Raw genomic sequence first — 14,733 nt, 5'->3', positions numbered from 1 at the left:
GTATGCTCTTCTCAAAGTAGGGCTATGATACTGGACTGTGATGAATGCAAATGCAGATCCCACTGTTCAGATTGCATAAAAAAAGTAAACTTTTCCTTACTCAGATTTTATGCATATGGTGGTGTGTTCTTTATATTATGGCAGTTTTCCTAAAATTAGATTAAAAAAATCCCAATATATCACCTTACTTACAGTATCGCGATGTATCGCAATATATTGAATCGTAACCTCTGTATCATGATACGTATCGTATCGCCAGATTCTTGCCGATACACAGCCCTAATTTATTTCCAAAACTGTTCCTACATAATGGCATGACTCAGGACGGTATGAATAATAATATTCTTGCCATCTATGGTCCATCTGTTACTTCCGTTAGTCGAGTGAGACTATGTGATGAGTGTGTGATGTTGAAGGGCAGAGTGCGATTAAATAATGTGTCTTCTGGGCCTATACAGAGAGCTGTAGTCACCCACCTTCAGAAAACCTATTAGAGTAAGTGGCAGTTCTCAGAATATAAATATGCTGGAGTTAATGGAACAGCTGACAGTATATTCTGGTGCCGGATCGCTCACCGGGGCCGAGGGGGGGGTGGGTTGGTGGTGGTGGTGATGGGGGAGGAGAAGGTAGGGGAAGGAGGGGTGTGCGGTAGCTCGCCACCTCCCAGCAACTGAGTCAATTTCTACAGCTGGAATGAGGTTATCCCAGGGGCCTCTAGAAGCTCGTATAGCCTCGAGCAAGAGAGGCGTGTCAGGGCCCTGGGTGTGTGAGGAACCCGAGGTGTGTGTGTGAAAGAGAAAGTGATAGAAAGAGAGCAAGAGATCTTTACTTCAGAGCGTCCAGAAACGTTCTCATAGAAAGACCACAACCCTATTTGTTATCACTCCATCTCCAGCTCTGTCACTTCCTTTCTGTAGTCATCTCGCTGTGTCGTCTTCTGTCCCTTTGTCTTATCTACAATCTGTATAATTATCATCAAAGCAACCGTGAAGGAAGAATGGACCAGCTTCCTGCTTTAAAATTGCATTTTTTTCTACGGATTCATAAAGGTGCAATCAGGGGCTTGTACACACTCCATATACTTTACCTGGGTATTGATTCTGATGGCTCCGATCGATGGGATTTCAAAGTAGTAACCTGCAGATGAAGAGCACAGGATCAATATGTTATTCCAACAGAAAGCTCTGCATCCAGCCCGCGTCATATTCTGTCTACATTTTCACGAGTTAAACAGTTATAGTGTGTACAAAAGCTTTCCATTTGCAGATTGGAGTCTAATCTCTTCTGTGTTATTAGCTACACGTAACGCCATCATCCGCAGCTGAGGGTGTTGGGCCGAGCAGGCGCGGTGGAGCTCGTGGCCGCTGACCTCCCAACACTCGTGGTTGTGCTGTGGGATGTAAATGTGGAGGCTCATTGGGAATGCTGAGCCTCAGGCACCGCTGCCGCTGATTAGGAATGGAGGAGAGTGACCGACTGGGTCAATAACCACGCCGCTCCCCAAGTTATTAAAGCCATGAGTGTTTATACAAAGAGCGGCGAAATAGAGACAGCATCCCCAGAATGTTAAAAGGCTGAGATGACTCTCATTATTTTGATACATTATGCGCCGAGCCGCAGCGGTTTGTGTCGAGATTTGCCTTCTCTGTCTCATTCATTTGCACATCTGAGCATGCTGACATTACGCACATACATACACAGCCTATATGGCTCACACATACACACACAGACAGGGCAGAGCTATTTGTTATAGTTCTGTTCGGAGCAGCGGTTTGTCCCAGTGTGTTTGGCAGCGTGCCAGAGAGGTGGCATCTGTGGGTGTAGGGCAAAGCTCGGCGAGAGGTGAAGAGAGGAAAGTATAGACAGACTGTAATGTAGATCTCCTCTGTGCTGTGCAAGTTAAAAACGGACGTCTGCTGTGTGAGGGGCAATTATGAATTTAATCAATAAGCTATTTTCTTTCTGAAAACTCATTACATAATGCCTCTGTACTATTCGAAGTCAGTCCTCCTCTATCGCATCCTCAGATTTATGAAGTAATTTGGGTCATTTGGACTAATGTATAAAACATATCACATCCATTTATTTTAAAATATATCATGTCTTTTTTTGACTAAATGGTGCTTTCTAAATAAAGTAATTGTATGTAGGTGTTATAGTTGGGGCTGCACAATTGATCGAATATTAATCGCAACCACAATTTTGGCTTCCCACTATTAAATGAACACGATCAACTGCGATATTGACGTTTAAAATGCTCCGCTCAGAGAAAACTCTGCTGCATATCAAATCAAGCGCTCCCTAAACTAACAGTCAGCAACCCGGAGGTGATTGAGATGTTTTGGCTTCACTTTTGGGGAGCTGTCGTGGAGACCGGTGTTCACGTCCCATGTGAAACATAGCAATTTCTTGCGTTTTCGTTTTGTTTTTAAGTAATTTCATGCCAAACCACGATGTTTTTTTCCCTAAAACTAACCAAAAAGTTTTGTTGACTAAACCTAACTAAGTTGTTTTGTTGCGTTCATTTTGTTTTTGCAGTTTAGTTGTATAAGAATGTAATTTTGTGGGAGACAGAGTTGGAATATGGTCTGTCTCGTATGTGTTACCTAGGGCTGTCCTCGACCAAAGACAATCTTAGTTGACTAACACTCATACGACTTTGGCGACTAATCGATTAGTTGATTTAATCGACGGATCTGTAAAACAGCATTTCTTCACAAAGAAGCACACAAAAGCACCACTTTCAATCTGGTGTTTACCAGAGATGTGCTCATAAGTGCTTCCTTAACTAACAGCCAGCCACCAGGGGGTGATCCAGATGTTTTGGCTTCACTTTTGGGGAGCTGTCGTGCCGCTGTGTGAGCACCTTACAGCGGCATACTGTGAAGAACTTTCCAGAATGTTGTGGCTGCAGTCCAGAGAGAGTAATATACATATATTACTCTCTCTGGACTGCAGCCATTTTTTTGTTTTATTTTGATGCTGTAAGAGTTGTTAGCCTGATTAACAGGAATGTTGCACAACGTGAAAGTGAAAAGCAGTGCTCTGTTGATTTTATTTTGGGTAAAAAAGTTTTGGTACAATTTTATTTTGCTTCTATGAGACACACTGTGAATAAGGACCAGTCTTATTTTGATACAAAGATTTGTACATTAGCAGGAATGTGGCAAGACGTGGAAGTCAAAGCAGTGTTCTGTTTATTTAAATGTGAAAGTGCAATAAATATATTTTGTCCCTACAATTAATGAATAATCGTGATAAATAATCGTGATTATCATTTTGGACATAGTCGTGCAGCCCTAGTTGTAGTTTATAAAGTATATGCTGCGTCAAGTATGAGTATGCATTTTCCTGCAGTTCTTTCTATTCAGTATTCTTATCAAGATTGTTGTTGTGACACCCTATACACTGGTGTAAGTTCACCCAATAAAACTATTCTTCTATTATGGATGTCCATCTTGAATTTATGGGATATTTTGTTCCTATTTTTGGATTATAAACAGTTCTTTTGTGGAAGTATTAGGATCACCAATGCAGTATATATTGTATTTGCTGCTTTTATCCTCCATTTCACCTATTTTCTTTCAAGAGAACTCTCTTTCTGTTTTCTATTTTGTTACACCGTGCGAGAGCGTGGAGAAATGGTTTCATTGTCCTCAGAGTCACAGAGAGGTTACTTTCGTCTTAAGATGGGATTGAAGCTCAAGTGAGACAACAGCTAGCATCTCCGAGTGGCCTAGTTGTGTGTGTGTTACTGCTGTTTGTCCAATGTGTGTGAGTCACGGGTGAAGGGTTAGGGCCTGTGAAAGTGTAAGGGAGCTGGCTCTGCTGGAGTGAGATACCAAAGAGTAATAAGTACTGAAGATATAAGAGGACAGCCCCATTGAGGGTGGCGTGTCACCACTATTGTCTTATGTTGGCATAGACTTTAGTACCATGGTAATCACTACAGTCGCAAACAGCAGAGAGCATGTTGGCACAGAGGCGTAATCCCGGACTTTCCCCAGCCTGACAGGGAGATGGGACGGTAATCATCCTGCTACCAGACTCCTCCTGCTAATTAATAACAACTTCTGGGGAGATACTTCTGAAGCACTCGGCTCCACTGGCAATAAGCTAATCAGCAGCAGCCGTTAGCCGAGGCTTCATACGGACAGCTAAAGGCCTCATAAAGGAGCAGATTCAGATAAACGGCAACACTAAGAAACAATATTGAATCAAGCCACAAAAGAGAGGAAGAGAAGTGGGCTATGGATTAAAACAAAATAACAGTGTTCTAAACTGAGCACAGCAACAGCAGCCGGAGTTAGGTTGGGATTAAATGTGGTGAGTCAAGATGAGATTCATGCAGACAAAGTAGCTAACAGGAAGAGCGGCTGAATCATATGGGCTGTCAGGCGGCCTGTCAGAGGCAGAACTGCCTGTTTTGCTGGGTTATTTTAGGGACTCTGGATGCTTTAAATTAATAAAATATTGATTTGAACATCATGCGCAGTAAGATACATTTTAGTGATGATGGGTTTGTAATGGGGCGAGCAGGTTTTAATATTTAATTTATTCTATTAATATTTACCCCAAAACAAAAAAAGCTAGAGTGAAGATACTGGTATCACGTGAAACTAAAAAACCTAATGAATCCATCGGTACCAACCATGTCATACTAGCTCGTCGCAAAGGACGTTAAATATCGCTCCAAATTTTTGCTATTTTTTTGCGAGGGAAAACTGTCACTGCCCTTTTCAAAGGGGTCCTTTGACCTCTGACCTCAAGATATGTGAATGAAAATGGGTTCTATGGGTACCCACGAGTCTCCCCTTTACAGATATGCCCACTTTATGATAATCACATGCAGTTTGGGGCAAGTCATAGTCAAGTCAGCACACTGACACACTGACAGCTGTTGTTGCCTGTTGGGCTGCAGTTTGCCATGTTATGATTTGAGCATATTGTTTTATGCTGAATGCAGTACCTGTGAGGGTTTCTGGACAATATCTGTCATTGTTTTGTGTTGTTACCTGATTTCCAATATTAAATATATTTAAAACAAGCATACCTGTCCACTCCCATGTTGATAAGAGTAGGAAATACTTGACATATCTCCCTTTATGGTACATTTTGAACAGATAAAAAAATGTGTGTTTAATCGTGATTAACTATAGACAATCATGCGATTAAATGTTTTAATCGATTGACAGTTTGGCCTCACAGCAAGAAGGTTGTGGGGTCAGACTGATCCAACCCCCCCCCCCCATAGTAAAACTGCCTGTATGTGTGAAGATGGTCTGTCTAGTATACGTTAGCTAGGGCTGTCCTCAACCAAAAAAAATCTTAGTCAACTAACACTCGTGATTTTGTCGACTTATTGATTAGTTGATTTAATCGTGCTCATATGTTTCTCAGAAATCCGTCATTCAGCATGAAAAACGCATAAAAAATGACTGAAGAAATCTCAGTTGACTGAGACCATAACGACCAATTAGTCGACTAATCGACTAAGAGGGGGCGGCCCTAGTGTTAGCTATTTGACAGGAGCACCTTTTACCCATATCATGCCGGGATAGGATCAGTACCCCAATGACAGGGAAAGGGAGTACAGAAAAATGATGTATCAAAACAGTTGTAACTTTGTGATGGCACACGTTCTGAGACTCTTTCTTTTTAATCTACACTCTTGAGCAGACCACACCTGTGTTGTTGTTGTTGTGTAGTTGTTGTTGTGTACTGCTCAGGTGTTCTCAAGAACAAATGCAACACTTTCATTTATAGCTCTTTTGTTAAGATTGACTGGGTTTTACATTTCCCACTTGAGAACGAATTGACTTGAGACGATGTTATTCACCACAATGCTCCTTTAACACTGTATTCCTCAGGAGGTATCCGATGGATTATGATGGAAAAAATGTGCGTATCTATAAAATCACTATCGGGAGCGATGTGGACACGAGGAGGCAGGGATCAAACCACCAACCCTGCACCAACCCACGTTTCTCTTTTATATTTTGAATACAAACATATGCTTTGACAAAAAAACACCTCATCCACATACCTTTATTGGCACAAGCTATCCACTGCAACGGGGTGACATCATAATTATGCTGTCCAACAGAGAAGGTGAACACACGCACCTGGATGGAGGAAAAGACAAATGGTAGGAAAAAAAATGAACCATCAATGCCAGAATAAAACCAGGCAAAGACAGCAGAGACATCTAATAGAGCGAAACAATGTCACACAAACCTCCTTCTGGATGGCAATAAGGCCACTGTCATGTGACAACTACAATGCACAAATCTTGAGTATGATTAGATTAGCCTCCCAGTCAACTCTCACAAGTGTCTCCAACACAAGACTGCAGTGAGAGAGTTGTCAAACTGCAGATTATTCCTGTACGACAGCAGCCGTCAGGAGGGGATCGGATAGTAATGGATATAAGAATAAATATTGGTGGGGCTGTGGAGTGGGGGAAAAGGAAAGGAGAGGGTGGGAGTGGAAGCGAGGCTGGAACAAAGACACAAACTGAGTATCTATTGGCTGCAATTTCATAGGCTCTGATGATAAAGTGGCTAATTAGTCAGCAGGTCAGAGCTGTTAACACCAGCAGCAAAACAACAAAAGAGACGGAAGAGGAGAGAAAGAAAGAGAAAACAGACAGAGAGAGATGGAGGGAGAGAGAGGAAGAAAGGCCAAAGAGATGAATCACAAGAGGAAAAAATCCAAAATTGAAAATGCATGCGAAGAAAGCTTTGGAGAGGAAGTTATGTGCACAGATTGGAGTGCTTGGCATGTCCGACAGAATAACTAACACAACTGCCGGTGCAATAATGAGACCATGTCAGCAGAATACGGTGGGAGACGGGGAGGAGTGAAAAAGGGGCCCTTGCTAAGACAGTTCCTGGACACGCATGATCTCTCGGGATGGCAGAGCGATGTAGCTGAATAGATAACAGCCTTCTGGGGACAGACTCACCGTTTTGTTGGGCCAGTTGTACTTCTCAAAGATTTCCTGCGCACGATCCTCCCCGCCATCTGTAAACATCATTATCATCTTATTGCAGTTGGCCCTCGGGGCGCTGCTCTCCTGTGGCACACGAAGAGAGACGAGGGAGGAGAGAAGAGCAGAGAAAGAGGCGGGGAGACAGGTTAGGTACATACACAAGAATGAGAGGCGAAGGTCATCATGCTAACACATCATTTAAAACAGTGTGGTGCTGTGGTAAATAGATGTCAAATAAGCAGAGGGGGAAGATAACACATACAAAATATTACATAGATCATATTTAGTTATATATAAACATGAAATAAATAGTTTATAACACACTATAATGCAGCTGTACGCAGATATCAAGTGTTTATCAATGTATTTGTCACCCATAAGTGTATTAACAGATAAGGAATGACCATATAGTTAAACACATATATCTTATTAAGACAAGTTTTAAGTGTTGACAAATAGTGTACATTATTAAACACTTAAAAATGTCCTTATAGCTGCTTATAACTACATTTCAGTGTCATAGACCATTTATTAAGTGTTTGTATACTGGTTATTAATGCTAAATAGTGGAAGGGAGGGTTAAAGTAAAGCGTTACTGATATTTTGCATCATGACTCCGTAGGGTAAAACTGATTAAGTAGGGACCTTCCTGTATTGTATATGGGAATGTACATTGATTAAACCATTACTGATCAATCAGCAATCTATTTAACTCCTGATTTAAACTTACTACATGTATGGGGCAGATTGCAAATACCAAATCAATCAAACTGTGTATTTTTTAATTATTAGCAGATATGATTAAAGCTCCCAGGATTATTTCAAAACATTAGACCTAGAATTAAAGATTGGATGGATGCAACGGTAGAGATCTTAGTAGATCCACTCCATAAATCTCACCTCAGTAGATTAAAAGGTAGTTTGGAAGATGGGATCTCTGCATAGGACCCTTTTTCATTAAAAAATCAATTTATGTCTATTTAGATTTAATTTATTGCAAAGAATCTCCTGTGTATCAGATTGTTCTCCTTTTTATTTTATTTCATTGTGGACTGGGTCTTCCACTTTTGTTTGTGCTACTTATTTTTATTATCTGTTCTTTCTTTTCTCTACTTACGATACTATATCTTTTGATAATGTCTGCTCCCGATGATGTAAAGCTCTACTTGTTGCCATGTACCAAACCCGTTCTTTAAAATGATCAAATACTTCAAATAAAGGTACTGTCCCTTATGTTTACATAAGTGTGCGGGTACGTATGTGGTTGTATTTATTATTTATTACTGATGGCTAACCTGGTAAATTTCCAGTGTAACATTACTCAGTGTAACAACCACTCTAACATGAATTCACATCTTTAGTGTTTAAGCGTAGTCTACTAATGCATCGTATGAGCAGATAGAAAGAACCCCTTCTTTCTATATTTTTGTTTACCCCTGGAAATATGTTTCCCTCCATACTGAGGTAAAATTATTATTCTTCGTCCACATCATAGTTTTCACATACTACATTTAGTTGCAATAAACCAATCTAAGCTTCGGTTACAGATTTCCTACCCGGGTTCCTCCCCCATATAATCATCATTTTAGGATTTCATTTGAAGTATACAATATTACTCTAGCGTTAAATTAGATTTCAGCAGTATATGCTCATAGCCACGCACCACTTTTTAGCATTCAGCTTTGATACAAACTCCCCCCGCCTGCCTGCACAGCAGCTGCCATTGATATGCAGGCCAGTGGCATGTCAATCTGACAAGATTCTAATAAAGATAAATAATATTGCTACAATTACATATTTTTATTGTGCTTCTGCCACCAATCACGGGAGTGGGTCTGCCACAGACAGCGATTAAACGGGCCTTTTTATTTCTCATTCTGCTGGCAAGGGATGGGGGGGAGTGTGGGGGTGGGGAGTGAATGGGGGGGCAGCTGGCACTTGGCTCTATGCCTCCAAGCCCACCAGAGGAATATAAAGTGTCTGTGGCTGATCTCCTCTGGGCTGCGCTCATCAATCATCCCATCAGAGCCCATTAGGGTGGCAGCCTCTTAAAATACACAGCAGCATACGGAGCTGAGGCAGCACCTGTGTCGAGAGCACGTGGACGCCTGCTGCTGACAGACCTCACGACGGCGCTGGCTTGCTGCTGCAAACGCTAGCGTCACTCCGTCGCAACGGCGGCTATTATCAGACCTACCTTCGACAACGACAGAACTCTGGAAATGTCTTACACAAACCTGGACCGCTCACTGTCAGCACTGTTTTATCACCGTTAATCTGGTTTTATTAACTGGATCTGACAGGACGTATAATAACATGCTGGAGCTTTAGCACATAGTTCCAGCATGTTACTGAAGGCTTTCTGGAGGCACACGATTCCTCCGCCACAGACAAACATCCACCCTTGCGTTGCCCTTCCCTGAAAGGCTTGTTGGCGCTTACATTGAGAAGCTGTTCAAAGGCAAACGTGAAGCCAGACTTGTAATCTGTGGTTCCTTTGGCTTGCATATGCCCGACGGCCTCCTTGAAGATCTTCTTGTTCCGAACATTGGCTTGGACCAAAGTCCTGAAGCATGGAACGACAGCATCGGCCTTCTCATTGAACTAGAAGGGGGAAATGCAAACACGCACGTGAGCAAAATGTGCATTCAAATTTGTGTCCAACTGTTGTAAGACCGTGTATCTCTGTGTGTTCGTGTGCGTAGTTCATGGCGGCAGGATGCAGACGTGGGTGTGCGCAGATGTAAGCTGCCCTGCTACTCTCTGGCTGGCAGTAAACGCTGGTAATTACAACTTTCCACACAAAGAACAGGTGCACCTGCAACGCCAGTGCAAACCACTGAACAGAAACCCAGCCAAGGTAATATCATCTGTCTCATCTCATCCACCAAATTAGCCTAAAACTCTACGTGTGTGTGTGTGTGTGTGTGTGTGTGTGTGTGTGTGTGTGTGTGTGTGTGTGTGTGTGTGCAGGTTTGTCTGTGGCGTATATTTTCCTGCTTGTGTGTAGTGTATATGCGCGATTACAATATTAGCAGCAATGTCTGTAATAGCAGGGTTTCAAATGCTGTTTCCTCTTGAAGGTCAACCTCAAAATCTACTGACATTTTCAGGACAGATTGATGTAAAACATTACGTGCGAGAAAAGCTGGCATTTCTCACAGGTTGGTGTTGTGTCATATTTAAATTGTCAGACACCGAAATCAAACGCAGAAAAGTATTTAGAGCCACATATTCGATATTCATCACTGTGTCACTTCTTAATATCACATTATGTGAGGAAATACAGTAGCTGTGAAACAAGATTAAGAAAAAACAAGCTGGGTTTTACATCTACTATCTATAACGAATAAAAAAAAGTCCTAAGAAATAAAGTCTGTATTATTATAACTAATTAAATCACCATTAAAGAAGTGAGGCCACAGTTTGTCATAAAGAAAAGTGCTGAAGCATGTAGATCGCATTGACGGCAGTTTGATTATTATTTTCAGTTCATTTTTGGTCATTAATGTCTTTTGTGTTTGCAAATAATTCACAGCAAGCTTTTGTAAGCCCTCACTTTCTTTATAGGGGTGAAATCAGATGCGTTCCCACCCAGATTACCATGCTCATTTCTTGCTCTTAGAGCTGGGATTTAGAGGCATACAGTGGCTAAGAGCAATGGATTATGAAGGATTACCGAAGGAAGTCTCCAAACAGAGCCACCACACCAAGCATGTGGATGTGTTTGTGTGTGTGTGTGTGTCCGTCCTGCAATATAGGATGACGTTAACGTTTCCCTAAATATTAGTCCTAATAGAAAACTTGGTAATCAGCAGAGAGAGACGGGCACAATCCCACTCGGACAACGGTGGTGCAGGAAAAGTAAATATGCTATAATGAGGGAAGTGCAGTGTTTCCACTGAGAGCAAACAACTGGGAGCAGTGGGAGCGTTCACTGACTCCCTGCTTGATTACCACCTGCTTAATGAATACGACAAATATTTGTGTTAGTGGTGCTTTCAGGAGTGATTTGTATCATTCATTTTCAAATCATGCTTGCAAGCTTGTACTCACCCTGGCCACGTTCACATAGTCATCATCTGATAGAGTTTCCAGCATCTTCACCACGGAGGTTTTCATCAGCTTCAGAGTGAGTCCGCTAACACTTCCACTCCTGCAGAAAAGTCGCACTCTTAGATCAGTTATGAAAAAGATAAGTCCTCATCCTGCTTATGTCCATTTTCCTAACTTGTGAGGGACAGGTTTAACCGTTTTCTCACTAGACCTTTCACATTTAGGCATGCATTCAAAATCTACATGTTTTAGATGGTGACACAATGGCAAGTGGACTTCAATCAAGGTGAGAAAATGAGCAGCGTTCGCCTCCCTCTAACTTTTCCTCAGACCAACAGGTGGCACTAGCGCCCTTTGAAGCAGACATCCACTCCCGCCAGGGGGAAAATGTGGAAAGGGGAGACAGACTGAGGGAGTAAAGACACTCACACGTCCACAATGATGACCATGTCCTTTGGAGACGATGCACCTTGGATATACCTGTACAAAAGACACAAAGAACGGACTTTAATTTGTTCCCATAATCTTTGAGAGTTGGCATTAAAGAAAGGAGCCAAAGTCACAATGAGCCGAGCCATGATAATATGGAGCGACCACGGCTGAGCCCACTTAAGCCACGGAATACTGAAAAGGCTTATGTGCTTAGAAGAGTTAATAAGTTGTGTTATATACTTCAGTGTTGGCTCCAGCTACTGTCGGCTGACTTCAACAGAGATACTCCTCTTTACTGAACAACAATGCCTAGTCTAAATAATTACCGCATAAGCCAGAGTAATTGCTAGTTTGTGGTCTAAGTATTTAATAACATATTCACTGAAAGTGGCCTGCACGGAGCTGTCCAACTTCCTAAGCACACAAGCTATCTCTATAAAGCCCAATACGGAGTCTAAAAGGTGCAAAATTTAACATATTGTGTCTAAACAGAAGAATCATATAACCCAATTATTAATATGTTTATAAAGGCTAAGATTCTTTGTGTTTAAACAGGTTCAGATATTACTATTTATCTTATATCCTGCTTGAATTAGCTTGTTTCTTCTTTCCTAATCAAGAATGTGACATTATTTATCAGTTACAGGCCACAATAAGCCGTGCTGGAGACCTGTTGATGTTGTTGGAATTTCCTTATTTCAGGTGACGCTTAATTGAAGTTGTTGCTTAACCCTTTAAAAGTCAATTTTCTTTAAAAAAAAAAATATCCAATAGATCAACATACTGCATAAGCCAAAGTAATTGCTAGTTTATGGTCACTTTAAGGTGTTGAAACTCCTACTGTAAGCACACAAGACATCTCTGTAAAGCCCAATACCGAGTCTAAAAGGTGCAAAACTCAATATCTTTGGTCCAAACAGAGGATTCATATAACACAGTTATTTCTATGTATATAAGGGCTAAGATTTTTTGTGCTTAAACAGGTTTTTGAAATGCAGATATTACCATTTATCTTATATACTTCTTAAATTAGCTTGTTTATTCTGTCTTTTCCAAGAATGTGACATTATAAGTTAAAGGCCACAATAAGCTGTGCTGGAGACGTGTTGATGTTGTTGGAATCTCCTCATTTCAGGCGACGCTTAATCAAAGTCGTTGCTTAACCTTTTAAAAGTCAAGTTTTCTTAAAAAATCAATAGATCAACTTACTGCATAAGCCAAAGTAAATGCTAGTTTATGAACACATTCACTAAAAGTGGCCTGCACGGAGCTGTCCAACCTCCTACTGTAAGCACACAAGCCATCTCTGTAAAGCCTAGTACCGAGTCTAAAAGGTACAAAACCAGAGGATTTGTATAACCCAATTCTTACTATGTTGATGAGGGCTAAGGTTTTTTGTGTTCTGCGTTAAAACAGGTTTTTGAAATTCAGATATTAGGTGATACAGGTGACGCTTAATCAAAGTCATTGCTTAACCCTTTATAAGTCTTAAAGCCAATATGTTGACACACTCTATTATCAATACCATCAAATAGGTCTTCCCAAATCAAATGATCACTTTGTTGTAGTACCTTACTTGATTATTTAAGATACTGATAATTATTTCAAGAAACACAAGTATCTACTTTTGAAATTATTTAAAGACAAAAAACATTTTAGGAGTTCAAATGAGCATCAATTACTTCTAAAGAAGTTTTTTTTTGTTGCAGTAACGCTATGGTGACTCATCGGTCTAATGTGCTTTATATAGTCACTTGAAATTTGTATAAAGTCTTGAAGGAGCAGCCTGAGTGGTGTTGACCTGTGCTGAGCTAAGTGCTGTCAGTAAAATAAGATAGCTGACGGTTCTGCTCCTTTGATGACTCATCAGTTGGGCGTCAAACACATTATCTACTCTGGCGGTCCCTTTGTTGGGGGGAGAGGGGGCTTAATGTGACAATTATGCTTCTGCTGCAAAGCAACTCTTATTATAAGGCAGTTCTGGGTGTGTCGGCCACGGCACGGCGTCGGGCCACAGCTGAACTAGCACGGCCAGACAACTTGTGTCCTGGAAGAGGCGAGCACGTAACATCTGTCCACGGTTGATAGAGGATGACATACAGAGAGAAATCAAAAAATCCCTCATTCTGTTCCAATGGCAATTAAATTCACATTTACCCCTGATACAAAGAGAGCGGAGATTGATGGACATTGTAGGCTTTTCTATAGCACACTGCGGAGGGGGATGGGGGATGGGGGGGGTTTCAAATGTGAGGACTAGTTTGACATTCTGAGGAGTGAGCAGGCAAGCAGTTAGCAGCCGTCTTAGGCAGAGGCAGAGTAATCATCAGGGGTCTCTTTCTGCTGATTATCAGCCGTTCCGCTGAGTGTGGAGAGAAGCCAGCTGCCTGTGGGCCAGAGAGGCTCTTTTCTTATGCTCGGCCAAGCTGATACGGAGGTAGAGCAACAGAGCCCCGGTAGGCTTCGCACACTGCTCTCACAAGTCTCGCCGCTCCCACTCACTGGCAGGAGCCACTCCAACCTGCAGCATGACCCCTGACCCTTCGTTGAAGTGACGTCCCCGAGCACGCCGCCTGGGCTGCTCAAATCCGTTTTTCAGACACAACCTGGGCCACAGAAAAAGCTGCCTGAAACCCCCAGATGGAACAGAGACTCGGCACCAGCACTGCCACGCAAGAGGTCGATTAACTGAGCATGCCCAGAGTGAACACGGGTAAAATGTGTGTGTGTGTGTGTGTGTGTGTGTGTGTGTGTGTGTGTGTGTGTGTGTGTGTGTGTGTGTGTGTGTGTGTGTGTGTGTGTGTGTGAGAGAGAGAGAGAGAGAGTTGGGGGGGAGGGAGAATCCAATTATTTTCAATAATAAAGAATGCCACATCAAAGGTAGAACTTCCGCAGCTCTCCACAACTGTGTGGCGTATGAAATCAGGTCTGGAACCATGAGGCATATTGGCATGCATGACTTTTATCAATTTAATTACTGAAATCTTAATTTGAGGGAGTGAGAGGGAGTGGGGAGTGGGGGGGGGAGCTGAGACTCCACACAGTGACTGCTTCTTTTTTTTTCTCGAGCGGATGGGGTTTGTGAAAGCGATCATCGATGCAGGACGGAAACTTGGTCAAAATGTGGCCCACGTCTCCACTCCCCTCGGGCTCGGGGGACGGAGACACTCCTTCTGGAGATTGAAGGAGGGTCATTTGGTGACGGCTGATGCCTGCAGACCAACTGCAGGATTTCATTAACTTCTCTGGTC

At 42.1% G+C, this 14,733-nt stretch overlaps 1 protein-coding gene across 4 annotated transcripts in view; it reads right to left on the bottom strand.

Moving 5' to 3' along the window:
• Positions 1-14,733, bottom strand: part of LOC141773060 (voltage-dependent calcium channel subunit alpha-2/delta-2-like) — a 174,815-nt gene that overhangs the window by 21,815 nt on the left and 138,267 nt on the right. For all 4 annotated transcript variants that reach the window (XM_074644714.1, XM_074644723.1, XM_074644729.1 and 1 more), the window contains 6 exons: positions 11,480-11,530; positions 11,051-11,150; positions 9,437-9,598; positions 6,968-7,078; positions 6,047-6,125; positions 1,088-1,137 (listed from right to left, as the gene is read on the bottom strand). In XM_074644714.1, coding sequence (XP_074500815.1) covers positions 1,088-1,137; positions 6,047-6,125; positions 6,968-7,078; positions 9,437-9,598; positions 11,051-11,150; positions 11,480-11,530 — 553 coding nt within the window. The remainder of the gene's footprint in view (positions 1-1,087; positions 1,138-6,046; positions 6,126-6,967; positions 7,079-9,436; positions 9,599-11,050; positions 11,151-11,479; positions 11,531-14,733) is intronic.

This window comes from Sebastes fasciatus, chromosome 1, assembly GCF_043250625.1.
Source record: "Sebastes fasciatus isolate fSebFas1 chromosome 1, fSebFas1.pri, whole genome shotgun sequence".
Lineage (NCBI taxonomy): Eukaryota > Metazoa > Chordata > Actinopteri > Perciformes > Sebastidae > Sebastes > Sebastes fasciatus.
This window is presented reverse-complemented; position numbering and strand designations above follow the sequence as displayed.